This window comes from Stigmatopora argus, chromosome 12, assembly GCF_051989625.1.
Source record: "Stigmatopora argus isolate UIUO_Sarg chromosome 12, RoL_Sarg_1.0, whole genome shotgun sequence".
Taxonomy (NCBI): domain Eukaryota; kingdom Metazoa; phylum Chordata; class Actinopteri; order Syngnathiformes; family Syngnathidae; genus Stigmatopora; species Stigmatopora argus.
In genome coordinates, this window is record NC_135398.1 from 7,608,079 (window position 1) to 7,624,882 (window position 16,804).

Sequence of the window (16,804 nt, forward strand, 5' to 3'; positions counted from 1 at the left end):
GTGGGTGTGTGAGGGGCTGTTTGGAGATCATTTGCTGCACAATAGGTGACGCACACATAGACAAACAGTTACTTCCGGGCGGGAATGAACTAATAAGTCAAGTAGATTTGTTTATTAAAAAGAGACGGGTCACAATTGAACAAAGACTTCTGTATTTACAAGTTTAAAAATACACCAAATAAATGGGCTTGTTCTCACAGTTGTACACAATTATAGAAACAAAGGAATAAAAGACAATTCTACATGTTAAAAAAAAGTGCTGAAGTGTGTATATTCTTGTAGATGAGTATACTCTATGTTTCAAAATCTTCAATACCATGGTGAACTTGTTAAATTGTTTGGCATTGATAAAAACCTTGCAGTTTTCCATTTCCCGCTTTACAGGAGACTAACCCAGCATTCTAGCAAGTTCTTGTCTCTCGCTGAAAAGAGACAAGAGAAAAACAGACACACAATTGTGAGAAAGTAAACATAGAGGTTGTAGTGAGAGTGATGAGATTACATCTATTGCAAATGTATTTCTACTTACTGGTATTTAAAAAAAATACTGAATACAGTATGTCTTAGGCAAAGAAAACTATACTCACAATCTCACATTCTACTACTTTATACTTACTCATAGGAGTAACTGGGGTTGATGATGCGTTGCAGATCTAGAAGGTGCTGAGCAACATTGACTGGGTGGACAGAAAGAAAGAAAAAACGTTATCACTCGATTTTCACCAACAACAATGTATTGTAAGCAATGAATTATTTTCTTACCCGAGCCACCCCCTAGACCACTGGTTCTTCCAGTACCAAGTGCAGATCCACTTGATGTTCCCCTCCCCATTCCTAATCCTGTTCTACTTTGTCCTGTGTTACTGTTGCCTAATCCAACCCCAAGTTTGGTAAATCCAGAATTGGATGATAACAGAGTTGATCCAAGTCCAGAAGAGCTCTTCAGACTTGATGTGGGTTTGTTATTTAACCCAGTTGAGCCAAGGCCCAAACTCCCCAAACCAGTTGATCCTTGCTTGTTTAACCCAGTAGTGCCAAAACTGGACGATCCTAACCCTGTTGAGCCAAGACCCAAACTCCCCAAACCAGTTGACCCTGGCTTGTTTAACCCAGTAGAGCCAAAGCTAGACGATCCTAACCCTGTTGAGCCTAATTTATTTAGTCCTAACCCAGTTGACCCAAGACTAGATGAACCTAACCCTGTTGAGCCTAATTTGTTTAATCCTGACCCAGTTGACCCGAGGCTTGAAGAGCCCAATCCGGTTGATCCTAATTTGTTTGATCCCAACCCAGTTGAACCAAGATTTGAAGAGCCCAATCCCGTTGATCCTAATTTGTTTAATCCTGACCCAGTCGAACCAAGACTTGAAGAACCTAAACCAGTTGATCCTAATTTGTTTAATCCCAAACCAGTTGAACCAAGGCTTGAAGAACCTAAACCAGTTGATCCTAATTTGTTTAATCCTGACCCAGTCGAACCAAGACTTGAAGAACCTAAACCAGTTGATCCTAATTTGTTTAATCCCAAACCAGTTGACCCGACTCTCGAAGAGCCCAATCCTGTTGATCCTAATTTGTTTGATCCCAACCCAGTTGAACCAAGATTTGAAGAGCCCAACCCAGTTGATCCTAGTTTGTTTAATCCTGAGCCGGTTGAACCAAGATTTAAAGAACCTGATCCTGTTGATCCTAGTTTATTTAATCCTGACCCAGTTGAACTAAAACTGGAAGAACCCAACCCTGTACTCGAAGAACCCAATCCTGTTGACCCAAACTTGTTTACACTACTTGAACCGAGACTCGAAGAGCCTAACCCCGTACTCGAAGAGCCTAATCCAGTTGATCCGAATTTGTTTGTGATTGAGCTTGAGCCAAGGGCGGATGAGCCAAACCCTGTCGATCCCAGTTTATTTGAACCCAATCCATTTGAACCGAGACTTGAGGAGCCCAGTGCAGGGGATCCGAATCTGTTTAATCCTGTGCCAGTAGATCCCAAACTTGGATTAGAGCCTACACTACTCTCTAAACTTCCCCTCCCAAACTGTCCCATGCCGGCTCCCAGAAATCCACCAGATCCCATCTAAAATGAGAAGAAAATAATGTTGACATTTTGTAAAACAAAATAGTTTGAAAATCAACGCGATGAACAGTAACATACACGCACACACACACACACAGACATACCCTAGCCCCGCAGGACATGTTGAGCTGCTTGATTTGTTCTGTGAGGTGTTGGATTTCTTTATTTTTGAAATTGACACCGTTTTCCAGGACTTCGACATCGCCGCCGAGCCTTCTTTTGTCCAACAGAAGCCTCTCGTAGTCCTTGTCGTGTTTCAGTTGCAGTTTCTCTAGAGTTTGTCTGTGCTCTTGGATCAGACCCGTTCTGTTCTTACTGCATACGCGGTAGTCGTCCGACCTTCGCAAGTTCTCAGCCTTCAAGCGGTTGTTCTCGGACTGGATCTCGGACATTTGGTCGCCAACGTTATTCAAATAACCCTGGAACCTGTCTTCCACTTCTCTAGACAGACTGGTGCAATTGGTGCGGATTTGCTCCAGGTGGTCCCTCTGTTTCTCGCAGGTGAGTTGGAAGGCAATGTGGGCCGGGAAGAGAGATTCAATCTTCAACAGAAAGGCTCTTGACACATTGGAGACGCCACTGAGGGACTGAACAAAGTCTTCTTTGCATCTTTTCTGGCAAAACTCAATCTCCTTGACATGAACAGCCTTTTCCCTTCTTAGATGGATGGCTTCCAGGTCAAGGTTGTCCCTCTCCTTTGCAATTTGCTCCATTTCCAATTTCGTTCTTTGTGTTGTTTGTGTAAAATTGGACTCAACAAGTTCCAATCTAGCGTTCACCCGCTCCATCTGCAGCCCACAATTGCAACCTCCACCCGTCTGAATCAAACGCGGCACTTTAAACAAAGAGAAAGATATGTTTTAGAAAACTTCATATATTGAAATCTGAATAAAATACATTTTCTAATCATGAATTGAACTGATATTCCAAAAGTCTCCACTTACCAACTTGTGGGCAATTTTGAGAGATGCGTGCCTGGTTCTTGCACATGGTCAATTCCATATTTGTGTGTTTCTGTAGCACAAAATACAGGTGGAATCAATAAAATGGGGAAAATATTTTTACATGGATTTAATAAAAACTGTCTGTTGATGACATTTATCAGACTAGTTTAATAAAACTTGGATTTATTGAAAACAAACACCTTTTTTAGAAAATGCAACCATTCTATTACAAATGAAATATACTGTCTAATGTAGTACATACAATTTTTAAAAGAACTAACTGCTCCCTGCTCTCTTACTAAAGCCGAAGAAAATATTTGAAACATTTCAATATGATGCAGCGTACTGCTACACCATTGCAAACTATAACCATAAAAGGTATATCGTTAAATTCAAAACTCTCTGTAAACCAAACCGAGAATATTCATTTGCTAAAACTTTGTAAAACAATTGCTTTTTTTCTGTTACTCACCAGTCTGCTATCCAAATCTTGAATAAAATTTGCAGAGGTGTTTGACCAGTATTTAAGTCGCAACAGGTCCCAGTCGTTGCGGGCCTTCTCGGTCAAGGTGCTGTTGAGCCAGGTCGTCAGGTTCCTCCTTTGCTGCTTGAGGGCGACATTTTCAATCGATAGCCGACTGAAGCTTTCCTCCAAGTCATGTATGCGTGCCGTCGAAGCCGAGTCTTGCGTCTTGCCGTAGACCAAGAAGAGAACCAGGCTGACTATGATGAGCGATTGAATCAGCGAGGAGAAGAAGAAGATGATCCTCAAATAGTAGCCGCAGCTTTTGCCCTTTGACCGGTACTGCGCCTTCTTTTGGCCCTGCGGTCCAGCCTTGGACACCTGGGAATAGCCGCTGCTATACATGAGTTCGGGTGTCCCAAAGAACGTCCAAGAGAAATGAAGCACAAGTTTTTTTTTTTACTAAGCACCCTGCAAGCCAGATAACATCTGCCAAGACGCTGACTTATATGAGCAACGTTTGGAGGCTATGTCCGTCCACGTATTGTGCGTCTGGTGCCCGTTTGTCTGACCAAGCTCCAAACACTACAAAGTGGAGCAGACGTTTCCTTTGTACGATGATGCAAACATTAGAATTGATCGGATTGTGGGTGAGGTGTAAACATGGGTAGGAATTTATAAACTGCTTTGGCCACACACTTCCCATAATGGGAAGTTATCTTGACTTCAGACCCCTCCCATCATCACCATGTCTGTTGGCGTGGCCTGGCTGACTGGGATGTCACATGTGGGCTATATGCATACCATTTACATTATATTTCCATGTCATAATGTTTTGTCTTAAATTTGAACTTAAATTAATTACGCTCATTTTGTTCTGAATCATAAGAACCAGTATGGAAATGGACATTTGACCAAAAAAAAGGCATCTGCTTTTTTTTTTTTTTTCATGAAACCATCAATTTCTACAGTGCGGAACATATCCTGGTCCATGTGCCAAAAACATTTTTATGGGATCATGAACAGTGTTTTCCGGTGCACAACCGCCGGGAGGACAATGGCTCGCGTTGTTCTCTATGGCAGGCTCTTTGATGCATCAAGTCTCAGTCCAACATGATGACGTGGGTAAGTTGCCCTCTGTCTCACAGGACGTGTGTGCAATTACGATCAAAATAAAATATAAGAGCTTGACAGTAGCAGTCACCACTTTTTTTTTTTCCTGCCAGGCATTGTTGGTGTGCCAGACCTCATCTTGACGGGAAGCCATAATTCATTCATAAAGCTCTTGATGGTCAAATGTTTCTAATGTTGGAGATGGTAGATTAAAAAAATGTGCCAAGAAATGTAGGATAAACATTGGGAAGATTTAGTTGAATTTGAAGTGGGTTGTTTTTCAAGCCGGGAACATGTACAGTGGAGTCTTCCTCTCTTTACTAAGATCTATTTATGGATTGTTTGGTTACACAGATTTAAAAAAAATATTCCTAAAGACTTCACAAAACCATTTCTTTACAACTGGATTAGCATTTTATAAACTAATTTGCATTTCCTAATTATAGGACCCTCAATACTACTAATATTTGAAGGGATGCTGCATTAATATGAAATACATTATAACCTGTGGATAAATTGAATGCACTTGGCAGGAATTCTGAAGTACATGCTAATAAGTTGAGAAAATACATAGTAATATAATACAGTATATTTGAATCCACCAATGTTGCAGTCTGAAATGTTTTTTTTATATAAATGAAACTAGATATTTACATCGGTATGCCTGATGAGCTCAATTTAGTATTTATAGATAACACTGCCACTCAGTGGAAAATGTATAGAATTACAGTTGAACAATAATTGAAAGGCACTATAAGAAGTGATGGGGAGGAAAGTAAAAAAAAAAACTGAATCAACATCATCATCATGTTTTAAGTGCCAACTCCAAAAGCAGCCTAATTTCAAATAGCTGGGTAACATGACACAAATTTTTCCCAAAGTTATCGCCATTTTGATTTAAAAACATTAATAATTGCAACTCAACAATGAGGGGAAAATCCCTTTGATATCCAGATTTAAGGGGAAAACCGAGAAAATGGTCTTATTTACATATTTGTGGGCTTCAAAGCAGAGATGCATTTGATTAACAAAAGCAACAAACCTGCAAGTCTACGAATTTTGGGAATCAGAATCACATGGTTTCCCTTCAAAGATTTATCTAATTGTTAACTTGCTCTGAAGGCTCTAGTTACTCATACCAAAGACACATGCTAGATCAGGTGACCGGCCTGAAGAAAGAGCTCTCTGTAGTGTGCAATGCAGGAAGATAAAGCCGAACTGCAGAGAAAGTGACCAAATATTGAATGGCTAACAGTTAATCCTCATCTTCTATCTGTGTCCCGGGCCTAGCAGATGTTTTCACTTTGACCTGCACAAAAGGCTTCTGTTTTGGTTTCTAGGCTCATCCATTCTGCAAAGGTCAAAGGTCACTCAGGTCAAAGGGAGAAGCTGTCACGACAAGTCTAAACACTGAGGGCCGTGACGTCCTGTGAGAAAGATGCGCAGAATGAACCCAATGATTACTCGCTGACCCATTTTCCATCTGTTGGTGTGGGTAAAGCAAGGCTGGTACACCCCCCCGAGATTGAATTACGTGTGTAGATGCCTGAGGGGGAGAGCTTGCCTAACTTAAGACATCCAGACATGTGGTGGGTGGGTGGGTGTAATCCCATTTGCTCGAGGACGGGGTTCTATATGGACCTTAAAGGTTAACTCAAATGTTAAGTGAATCAATAGCTGGCTTGAGAAGGGCTTGGCCTTCCCCGAAATGCCACATGATGAGGTTAAATGTCCAACAATTTTGTAGCTTTGAGCTACCAGACCACCTCACACAACAAACACTTGAATGCATACATAGTGTAACTGTATAGAATGTCACTTCTCTATGTACTATCTAGCTATTAGCAGAAAATCTTGACCATAGCCAACCGTATTGTGAAGGTAATTTTTCCTCACAAACTAACATTACTGCACATTTGTGCAGCGAAGTGATGAAATGGGATCCAAGATGGCGGCCCACACGAGTGCAGCGGCTCTTTGCTCTCCAGTTTGGTGTTTTGTTTTCTCAATCTTATCATTATAAACTTTTTCTTCAGTCGCCAGGATTTAGTAATTACTCTCGGTAGGAGATGCGATATATCCATCACAACAGAAAAAAAAAAAAATTCGTTATACGCAGCTGTGTATGATCATAATAAAGGCTTTATTTGGTTGATTGATACATTTTGATGCAGGTGAATTAATTGGCTGCCACAGACATTGATAGGCATATTAGAGTTGCTACCAAAACTAGTCATTTTCATACAAAGGCATACCTGTCAACCTCTGCCGATAACTGCCCTTATAAATGATTATGATTCCCCTTACAAACCCCCAAAAAACCTTACAAACACCGTACGTCGTACGGTGTTTGTAAGGTTTTTTGGGGGTTTGTAAGGGGAATCATAATCATTTATAAGGGCAGTTATCGGCAGAGGTTGACAGGTATGCAAAGGGTACACAGTAATGGTGTACTACCCCATATAATGCCAAAAGAAACAAAAAAACACAACAATTCAAAGGGGGCCATCAGTTCTAAAAGGATTTGAGGGCTATCTTTCAACTGCAGCTGTCCATGTGTGATTCTGTCCACGTGTTCACTCAACATCAATTTCGACAGAAATATTCTCCTTCCTCAACACGAGTAGCATGTTGGTTCAAAGGTCACGTCACTGCTGCCCCCTTGGATTCCATCACACCCCCAAGAGACGGGGGATGACAGACATAGAGGAAACACCCCTTGCTAAAAGCAGTTCACTTTTGACGTCTTCCCAATGGTAAAAATACTCTTCCTCAAATATGGCCTTGAATTGAAACAGCACCAAATTGCCCATAATATACTGTATACTATATAGTGCCTGTTTCTTAAATGAACTAGCTTCAGTGTTAATGTTTACGTAAATATTAGGCAACACTGTGAGGAAAAATACATTGGGCCCTTTTACCTGATAATTAGCTGAATCAACCTGAGCAGCCAAAATAATTGGCAATTAGTCATTACAAATCTACACCTATACAAACTGCAGTCAAAACTAGAAGTGCACTCTGAGAGTATGTACATATTATTATTTATTATATTCTCAGCTACTGTGTTTTTTTAATCCTCTCTTCACAAAATATAAGCTATCCTGCAAAGAGTTAAATAGGCTAATCTGTTTTGGATATCGCAAAATTCCTTTTCTGACCTCTGCGACCTTTGACCTCATTACCCCAAATGCAATCACCTCTTCTATTTCATATTGCAAACATATGCTTTAAGTTTGTTGATTAATGCCTTATTTCATTCTTGAATATCACAAAATTCCTTTTCTCATTACCCCCATTTTTTTGTTACATAACTTCCACCTTCAGTGGGTATTTTCTTCTGGCGGAATTATAGTGAATAAATACATTATTATTATAATTCCATAATTTATGATAAAGCTCTTGTATTTCATATTTCCTCAAATATGAGTCTTTACAGCAGACCGGGCCAGATTCACTAATATATTTTTGCTCATTGTTCCTAAAACTGATTTTGATGAAAATAATACATTAAATTGGCATTGGAAATACAAAAAAAATGCAATATATTATTGTTTTTTTCAACAATATAACATTTTTAAGTAAATATCAGGGCACTTGATATGAATTTCTACTCATCATTTATACTATATGCTTTTTGTTACGTTTTGATGTTTTTTTCGAGCAGTTTGGGTAGCTAACTAAAAGCAATGATTGCACTTTTAAGTTGCTTTTTTGTTTTTCTAGGACCCTTAATTTCCTGACCAGCCCCAACTTGCAAAGAAAGCCCAGGCGAGACAACAAGCGGCCCGACAGTGTCCTAATTAAGGAGACTTTTATTCAAATGAACACACACTCTCCTCCCCCTAACACACCCACACAGCCTTCTGATGACCTATTATCTGAACAAAAGTGAGGACAATGCTTCTCTGTGGCACACAAATACATTGTGGTCTACTGGGTGGGTGTACGCTTAGTTTTGCTTTAGGAGTGCCATAAAGGTCTCTCTATGTGTTGCGGGGGCAGATTGATTTAAAATTCTCAACTGGGCTAAGTAGATAAACCAACAGGTTGTATAAAATAAAGTCTGCTATCCCGGGTGCTTTCATGTGTCCATATCTGTGACGGAAACTAAAGAGCCCAAAAAGCAGTGCATTTACAAGCTGATTCATTACTTATCTCCAATCTGGGGTTGCTCTCCTCTTCTTTATCTGTGTTTGACCTCTGGCTTTCGACCATGACTGGGGTGCCAAAGTCAGTTTGACCTTTTGCTTCGTGCTCCGCTCAGCGCCTGAGAAATGAGCAATGACCATAAAATAACCTTTTATTCACGGCACAATAATGTGTGTGTGTGTTTTCAGTCACTGATTGTCATTCTTTTCTAAGTTGATACTTGGCTTTAACAAATATATTTCTATGTTGTGCATTTAAAACCACTAAAATTTTGATTTTATGTACACCCTCTTTATGCTTATCCTAACTCATGATGGAAAAAAGGCTCACATGAGTTATACAGCATCTAATATGGGAAAGTGTCATAACCCTTAAAGTAGTAGATATTTGAACAAAAATTAATGACTATATAATGGTAGCTGTTGTTATATCACTCCTTTTGTGACATTTAGATGTTTGTTTAACCTCGGAATTTATAACCTGCAGCCAAAGGCATTTGTTTTTGGCCTGGAAGATCTCCAGACCTAACATGTGGTACTACATAAAGGATTCCATTCTTGTTCTAGCACCACCCATAAACAAACAGCGACCAAGTCATCAAAAGAAATTTGGATGGATTTGGAAATAGATATGATATTGATACCCAGCCTTCTCTGGCAAAATGGACTGCTTGTTTTGTCACTGTCAATGGATTCATTTCAATAGTGAAAACCGATTTCGGATTTATGTTACGAGCTTAGTCACAGACCAAATTTAACTCGGATCTCAAGGCATCGCTGTACTGTACATAAAACAAAAGAGACCCAAAGTACATATCTTTACCATCAGGCTACCAGTGTACGGCTTGATGTGAGACAAAAGACCAGCTTGCTTGTGTTGGTCTAGTATTGTGTGGATGTGTGTTATTTTTTTAAAAGGCCTTGAGGTCATGCTCTTTGCATCTCTGCAGAGAAATGCTCCACATTCTTCCTGTGTGTGTGTGTCTGTGCGTTGCCCACACAGCCCACTCTCTCTGCTCTTTGACTCCAACGGCCATATAAGGCAGCTAGCGCCATGGCAACCAAAGGGCTTGAATAGTAGTGTCAAATCCCTCAGAACACACACACACACACACACCCTTCCCCCTCTGCACACACACACACACACACACACACTCCACCTCCGTCCTCTCCTCTGCCTTTCTCCCTCCCTCTCTAGCTGGCTTGGCTTCATTTCTCTTGCTGCCAAACCCCCAAATAGACGAGACGAGAAAACAGACTCGTAAAGAGAGCAATCCAACTTGTCGCCTTGGATTTTCTTTTCAATGCGAACTGGGTGTGTGGATGCTCGGAAAGCGAGAAAGTAGGCGCAGCCAAGCTTTCCACCCCCACCTTCTCTTGCCACAGGGGAAGGCACATACACACACACACACACACACACACATAGATGAAAAGCAGTAGCTAGGCCGCACATCATTAGTTCTTGGTGGCCAAGCACCAACAAAAGGCTTGCAAACAAGAAGCTCGGAGCACAGCTAAGGCTTCTGGGAACGAAGAAGGACAGCACAGGACTTCCTTGTGTTGAACACACACCACCCAGTGCGCGTGCATTTTGGAGGTCAACTTGACAGTCCGGACACGCTTTTTTTTGTGCTGGATCTTTGATGAGAAGCCTGCCGCCTCATGAGCAAATGACATGGAATGGCTTTACTTTGTGGGTCACGATGGTGAAGCTGAGAGGATTACAGGAGAGTAGGAAAGCCGCACTCGCTCTCAGGATGGAGGACGGGAGGATCTAGCAGGAGGGGGATTTACAGCCACGGATGTATTAATGCTCAATTGGAGGTAAGCACGGAATGATTTACATAGAGAGGGCATACGCCATGCCGGGCTCAAGCCCTATTTCTCTCAGTAGTTAGAGAATGAGCAGTGTGTGTGTGTGTGTTCATATGTACAAGTGTTGATGTGTGTGTCTTTGGCGTCCATTTTTCACCTCGTTATTTACAAGCGCTTTCCTATCTCTCCACAGTCACTTGACCACTCATTGTTGACAGCGAAGAGCACTTTTCTTATGAAAACAAGGAAAGCCAACCTGCCAGAAGAAAAGACAAATTGACTTTTTTTAGAAGGAGTGGTAGGGAGAAAAACAAAAAAACAAACTTAAAGCACTCAGACTATTTCCAGGTCATAGTGGAGTGGGAGGAGACTGCTCTTGTTTTTTTTCCTGCCAAGCTCCCTCCCTCCTGTTTTTCCTCCGTCTGTCATTATCTGCTGGCTAAACATTTGGAGGTCTTTTTTCGGACGTCTTTTCAAGTTTCGGGAAAGAAGCAGCGTTTTTTTTTAATATTCATGTTACCTTGACGAACCTCGACTGCCTGTGGCGTGCTCTTCCTCGGTGGTTCGGTAACCAAGCGATGGCCATGGTGAGTGGGGGCTGGGGAGATCCCAATGGCGGCACCAACGGGCTGGGGGAAAAGGGCTACCTTAAGCGGGAGGACGACGACGGATCGCCCCAGGCGGGGGGCAGCGACATGGAGGCCGGGGAGGACGACAAGGCCTGCGTGTTGGACTGCGTGGTTTGCGGGGACAAGTCGAGCGGCAAACATTATGGCGTGTTTACCTGCGAGGGCTGTAAAAGCTTCTTCAAGAGAAGCGTTCGACGTAACCTCAGTTACACGTGCAGGTGAGCGAGGCATGATGGGAAATGTGGGCTATTTGGCAACGAGCCGACATGTTTGTAGTCAAGCAATCTTGCTAACATCATGATTGCATAGCACCCCCCCCCCCCCCTGTAGTTTACTTGTTGTGACCCTACAAATTAGTGGTTCTTAACGCTTTCGAAAGCACGTGACTATTTGTTGGTAATTTAAAATATATATACTGGCAGTGCCATTGACGGCGCTAGATGTCCAAACCAGCCCTCCCAGTCAAAATGTCTTTGACGTCTAACGGCAGTAATGGTACCCACGTAAGTTAGATGACTGCCGAATAAAGGGTTAAACTTTTTAACATATCTCTATTTGGAGTTAACCAAAAGTAAAGCATATTATTTAAAAAAAAACTGCCTTTTACATTTGTCGCAAAGATCCAATTTTATCAAAGATTGAAAAACATTGATAATCTCCATATTTTAAAATATTGAGTATACAAATTACCCATACAAATGGAAGCTACATGCCATGTTCCCAATAGAAAATTTCACATGTTAGCAGCATACATTGCACATAACCTAAAACAACATTTATTGCAGTTCACGATCCTTCTCAGAGAAGATAAATGATCAATGATTAATCAAGAGAATCTCTTGATTAATCATTGATCATTTATTTTCAACACCACTCGCACTCACAATCACACTGCCACTGAGCGGGAATCAATCCCACGCTGCCCGAACCAAAGTCTGAACCACTACACTATCAAATGGCTTAATCCACTTAATCTTACTCTTATTTACACTCAGAACTAGATAACGTAGCTGTAACAAGTTTTGCTGTATGCAACCGATTAGATGCTAAAAATTGCTCACATAATATTGCCATGCTGCATCGCCCAATGCTACTCATTCTGAAGGATTTGAGCAGATTAGATTAACATGCAATTCTAAACATTGGATTCACAAAGGGAAGATAAAAACTTACTTGGTGACCGATAGTGAAGCATTTTTTATGTCATGTCCTTTGAGTTCAGCTAATAAATGTTTTATTGTTTTCAGGTCTAATAGGGAATGTCAGATTGACCAGCACCACCGAAACCAATGCCAATACTGTCGTCTCAAAAAGTGTTTCCGAGTGGGGATGCGCAAAGAAGGTAACTATTTTTTCCCCTAATCTGTAGACTTTCAAGTTCTTTACTTACATTGTATGCCAGTCAAAACTGCCTCTCTTGAGACTATCCTGTTTTGGTCCTATCGTGTTTAATTAACTATGTATATACAGTGTGTGTCAGGTAAACGTTATGCATTCGCATTTTTTATCTATCTTGTGTCATGGTGACAGTGATAAACAGTTTCTTAAGACAGCAAAATCCGTGAGCCTTCAGTCTGTGTTTGAAGCTGGACAAACCCTTTAGGCTCAATCCAATATGGGAATTTAATTAATGTAGTAACGTTCAAATAACCTATCGACGGCCTGCTTGGAGGACACATTTTTTTTGCTAGTGTCGTGTTAAAATACTGAATGCCATGTTGCTTCACCAATCCAGATTCATGTATCAATGCAGCCCCTAGAATGCGCGAGTCAACAATCCAGATCTGTTGGAGTGAACACGGCTAAATTTGGCTTTGGTGTTTACATCACACTGAACATAAAGAGAACATAAAACAAGTTAATGAGACACATTATTGCTCCCCTTGGACAAATTGTCTTTGCCCTGGCGTGTTTACGGGTAGTTCGGAGTTCAGGGTCAGCCACAGAGCAGCATTCCAGGGACTGATATGGATTCACGTTGTTGCTTTGTGGTGGACTGTTACCATGGCCACGGCGCAAGCGTCTTTTCATGACCTTTTATCTACCAGCGATGAGAAGAATACATTGAGGGGGTCTAATTTGCATCCTTCTAATCTTGAATAAAAGAGCTAATCGGCTCAATTCAGTTTGCCCGTAATCTGACATGCACCGCCCGTTGAACCCAGTTTTAACTTTTCCCCCTCTGTTTTCTTCCCTAAATCCCCTCCTTCACCCTTCTTTTTCATCTTGAACCACCCCTTCCCCCTTGCTCCCCCAACCAAACTACAGCAGTTCAACGCGGCCGCATCCCACCGCAGCCTAGTCTCAGCCCGAGCCTCACGCCCATTGGGGGCGCCAGTGGCTTGGGAGGTGGTGAATTCTACAATAACAACAACAATAACGGAGGCAACGGCGGTCAGCCCGTGTCCGAACTCATCTCGCAGCTGCTGAGAGCCGAGCCGTACCCCAACAGCCGCTACGGGCACCAGTACAACCAGCCGGCGGGTCCCGATAATTCAATGGGCATCGATAACATCTGCGAACTGGCCGCCCGGCTACTCTTCAGCACGGTGGAATGGGCCAGAAACATCCCTTATTTTCCCGAGTTGCCGGTGTCGGATCAGGTCTGTACAATTAGTCTAACGAACTCGTTGATTGAAGGCTGAGGACGTCCAATCCATTTGGAGGGATGGGAGTGATCATTCTCTCCCAGTCCACATGGATTTGACGTCTGCCAGCGATGAGTTAAAGCATGGTTTTTCGAACTTAGAGAAATTACATTTCACGATACGCCATGGACAACGATTCACATTGTAAAAGTTTTTGCCGTTGCTTTCTGTTTCACAACCCCAGGTAGCCTTGCTAAGGCTGAGTTGGAGCGAGCTGTTCATACTTAACGCCGCACAGTCTGCATTGCCGCTCCACATGGCGCCCCTGTTGGCCGCGGCGGGCTTCCACTCGTCGCCCATGTCGGCGGAGCGCGTGGTGTCCTTCATGGACCAAGTGAGGGTGTTTCAGGATCAGGTGGACAAGCTGACCCGACTTCAGGTGGACTCCGCTGAGTACAGCTGCCTCAAGGCCATCGCCCTGTTTTCACCAGGTGACTATATTTATATATAATATCTTAGTTTGTTTATTAACTAGTATATGGTGCAATAGGTTATATTTCGAAAGAGCATACTATAAAAGAGGTTGTGGAGTTTTGGCTTATATATTTGTTCGCAACCACATTTGAATATGTAATTTGTTTAATTTTATATTTATTTTTATTTTCCCCATTATTGGGCTCAACATACGGTATTCATGCAAATACATGCATGCTAGCGTATATTTTTTAAAAGGCAACGGGAACAAAGCTAAGTTCTGTTGTGCAATGTATTCACATTACATTTTGATCACTCACGCACAAATCCAACAAAGTCCTGATCTTCTGAAATAAACAGTTTGAACAAGTGGGCTTATTTTGAGGGGTCTTGACCAAACCAATGTTGTTTTTCACTACACATACCGCATACCTACTGGAAGCTTGCCTTTAGTGTCCTCTTTCAAGCCCACCCTTTCACCTCTGTCCTATTCATCTGTCTAGATGCCTGCGGTCTGACTGACGCAGTCCACGTGGAGTCCCTGCAGGAGAAAGCTCAAGTGGCTCTGACCGAGTACGAGAGGATGCAGTATCCGAGTCAACCTCAGCGCTTCGGCCGCTTGCTCCTGCGCCTCCCCGCTCTCCGCGCCGTACCCGCCAGCCTCATCTCCCAACTCTTTTTCATGCGACTGGTAGGGAAGACGCCCATCGAGACGCTCATCCGAGACATGCAGCTCTCCGGAAGCTCCATCAGTTGGCCCTACGTGCCTATGTGATTGGAAATATTGTCCATCCATTTTTGCCATTAACAATGCAGCAGTATCAGTACTGTTGTGAACAAGAAGGATGGTACCGATGGGTCTTGGTTTTTGGAAGACATTTGAAACAGTTCAGGCTGCACAAGATGAAGATGTGACTGATCAAGGAAATTTCACCAAAGTTCATCCTCGGATCGATGCACAAAAAAAAATACGACAACGTTTATGAACTCCCCCAGCTGGCTAAACGTCAGATGGGCTAGCGGTGGCTATATTTGCCAGCAATTACAAGAGACTAATACCTCATTAGACATCAGAATGCTTTCATCTGATTTAAAAAAAAAAATCTCAACAAAATGCTAAAAAAAAACCTCACCAGAAACCGCCTTCGTTCTGTTATTGGGTATAAAATGTAACTCCTATGAGCGTGATAAAAGTGTGGTGCCATGAGGTAGGAGTGACTCGACTTGCAATTGTTTCCAAATGACATAGGAAAAGTGTATGCCGGCATTGAATTCACTTTAACAATAAGCACTTTGGCAAAAGTTCACTCAAAACAATGACAATTAGCCAGCATATTGTGTATATAAAAATACTACATAGCTTAGCCTTTAACTCCTTGATGGCAAAATGGATTGGTCGTGTATGGCCATCAATGGCAGCCAATAGGTGAAGTCTAATTGTGGAATGCTAACACTAATTGAAGTGCTGTGACACTTAAAACACTGACTTGAACACTGTGTATCAGCAAATGTAGACCATACTATAACAATACTGTGTCATATATTCTTTATCCTCTGTGAATTTTAGACATCTCATTCAAGGTGTACCAAAAAAAAGTAGCGCAATTTGATGCAGGGTGACAAAAAGGTTTTTTTTTAAATTTCTATTCAAATTATGTCAATGTTTTCATAGAGTACTCTACAATTAATTTCACTACAAATATTCCATTTTTTTTTGAGTAACGAATGAAACTCGTACCTCAAGGCACCACCATGTTTGGAATTATGTTTAAAAAGTTGCGACCAAGCGCTTTTATAAAAGAAAAATCAGTGCAACAAATAGTTTAATAAGCGTCATGAAAGACTTAAAACACACTTCAGCTTGAGTCGACACTGTGTGTAAATATATGGAGGTCACCTTCATTTCTCTTTGCATGTTCTGGAGCGCTTCTAAGTTGTTTCATCCTTTTGTGTAAGTAATTTCTTTCAATCTTAAAGTATTGCTTTCCCTGTTAGCTCCTAAATGTGTTTCTATATGTTAACATGAAAATACCTCTCTCGAAAGACCCACGTTATCGTTGAAGACTTGACTTTTTTTGTACTTGGTGAATGACGTGAGGAAACGTTCAAACGGAAGATTGCAAACTGCACAAGGAGAATTTTTGAATACCAAAATGTCACACGTGGACTAAAGAGGCTCCTGATTCCCTAGCAGGACTTACCTTACACTAGTAGTTGAAGTCGAGTTGTTTTATAGAATCACAAATGTTTTCGAACAAAAGCATTCAAACCAACCATGATTTTTTTCCGTCTTGCTTTGTCCCTAAATGATGTGGATGCGTATTCAGTTCATTCATCAAGGTTAGCGTTGAAGTATACTGTTAATTATTATTACTTTGGAATTCCTACGTTCTTGCATACGAGTTTTACATTTATGGCAAGGTTATAAAAAGAAACGGAAGTCTTGTCTTTTGTTATGTTTGTCTTTTCAAAGTCATTGAAAAATGTGTTGTATTTACAGCTGTATGACGAATGCCAAATAAACACTGCTATGTGCACCATAAA

At 41.5% G+C, this 16,804-nt stretch overlaps 2 protein-coding genes and 1 long non-coding RNA gene across 6 annotated transcripts; 1 reads left to right on the top strand and 2 right to left on the bottom strand.

Annotated features, from left to right (window-relative positions):
* Positions 1–72: 72 nt before the first annotated feature.
* Positions 73–6,885, bottom strand: plvapa (plasmalemma vesicle associated protein a). Its single transcript, XM_077615030.1, has 6 exons — positions 3,497–6,885; positions 3,025–3,094; positions 2,185–2,915; positions 763–2,080; positions 617–677; positions 73–422 (listed from the first exon to the last, which is right to left on the bottom strand). Exons 1-6 carry the CDS (start codon positions 3,890–3,892, stop codon positions 389–391), a joined length of 2,610 nt encoding a protein of 869 aa, XP_077471156.1. The 5' UTR covers positions 3,893–6,885; the 3' UTR covers positions 73–388.
* A 1,362-nt stretch (positions 6,886–8,247) lies between these two features.
* Positions 8,248–11,480, bottom strand: LOC144086342 (uncharacterized). Of its 3 annotated transcripts, none has more exons than XR_013304422.1 (4): positions 11,354–11,480; positions 11,090–11,198; positions 10,727–10,825; positions 8,248–8,873 (listed from the first exon to the last, which is right to left on the bottom strand). It is a non-coding gene; the product is annotated as an uncharacterized LOC144086342 (long non-coding RNA). The 3 variants fall into 3 exon arrangements; XR_013304421.1 differs by having other exon boundaries at positions 11,090–11,290; positions 11,354–11,437; XR_013304420.1 differs by having other exon boundaries at positions 11,090–11,420.
* On the top strand, positions 9,943–16,804 carry nr2f6a (nuclear receptor subfamily 2, group F, member 6a). 2 transcript variants are annotated; one of them, XM_077616261.1, is made up of 6 exons: positions 9,943–10,578; positions 10,763–11,416; positions 12,446–12,540; positions 13,470–13,801; positions 14,031–14,277; positions 14,764–16,804. In XM_077616261.1, the coding sequence occupies exons 2-6, from the start codon at positions 11,148–11,150 to the stop codon at positions 15,033–15,035; spliced, it is 1,215 nt and encodes a 404-aa protein (XP_077472387.1). In that variant the 5' UTR covers positions 9,943–10,578; positions 10,763–11,147; the 3' UTR covers positions 15,036–16,804. The 2 variants fall into 2 exon arrangements, with proteins under 2 accessions (XP_077472387.1, XP_077472386.1); XM_077616260.1 differs by having other exon boundaries at positions 9,946–10,578; positions 13,467–13,801.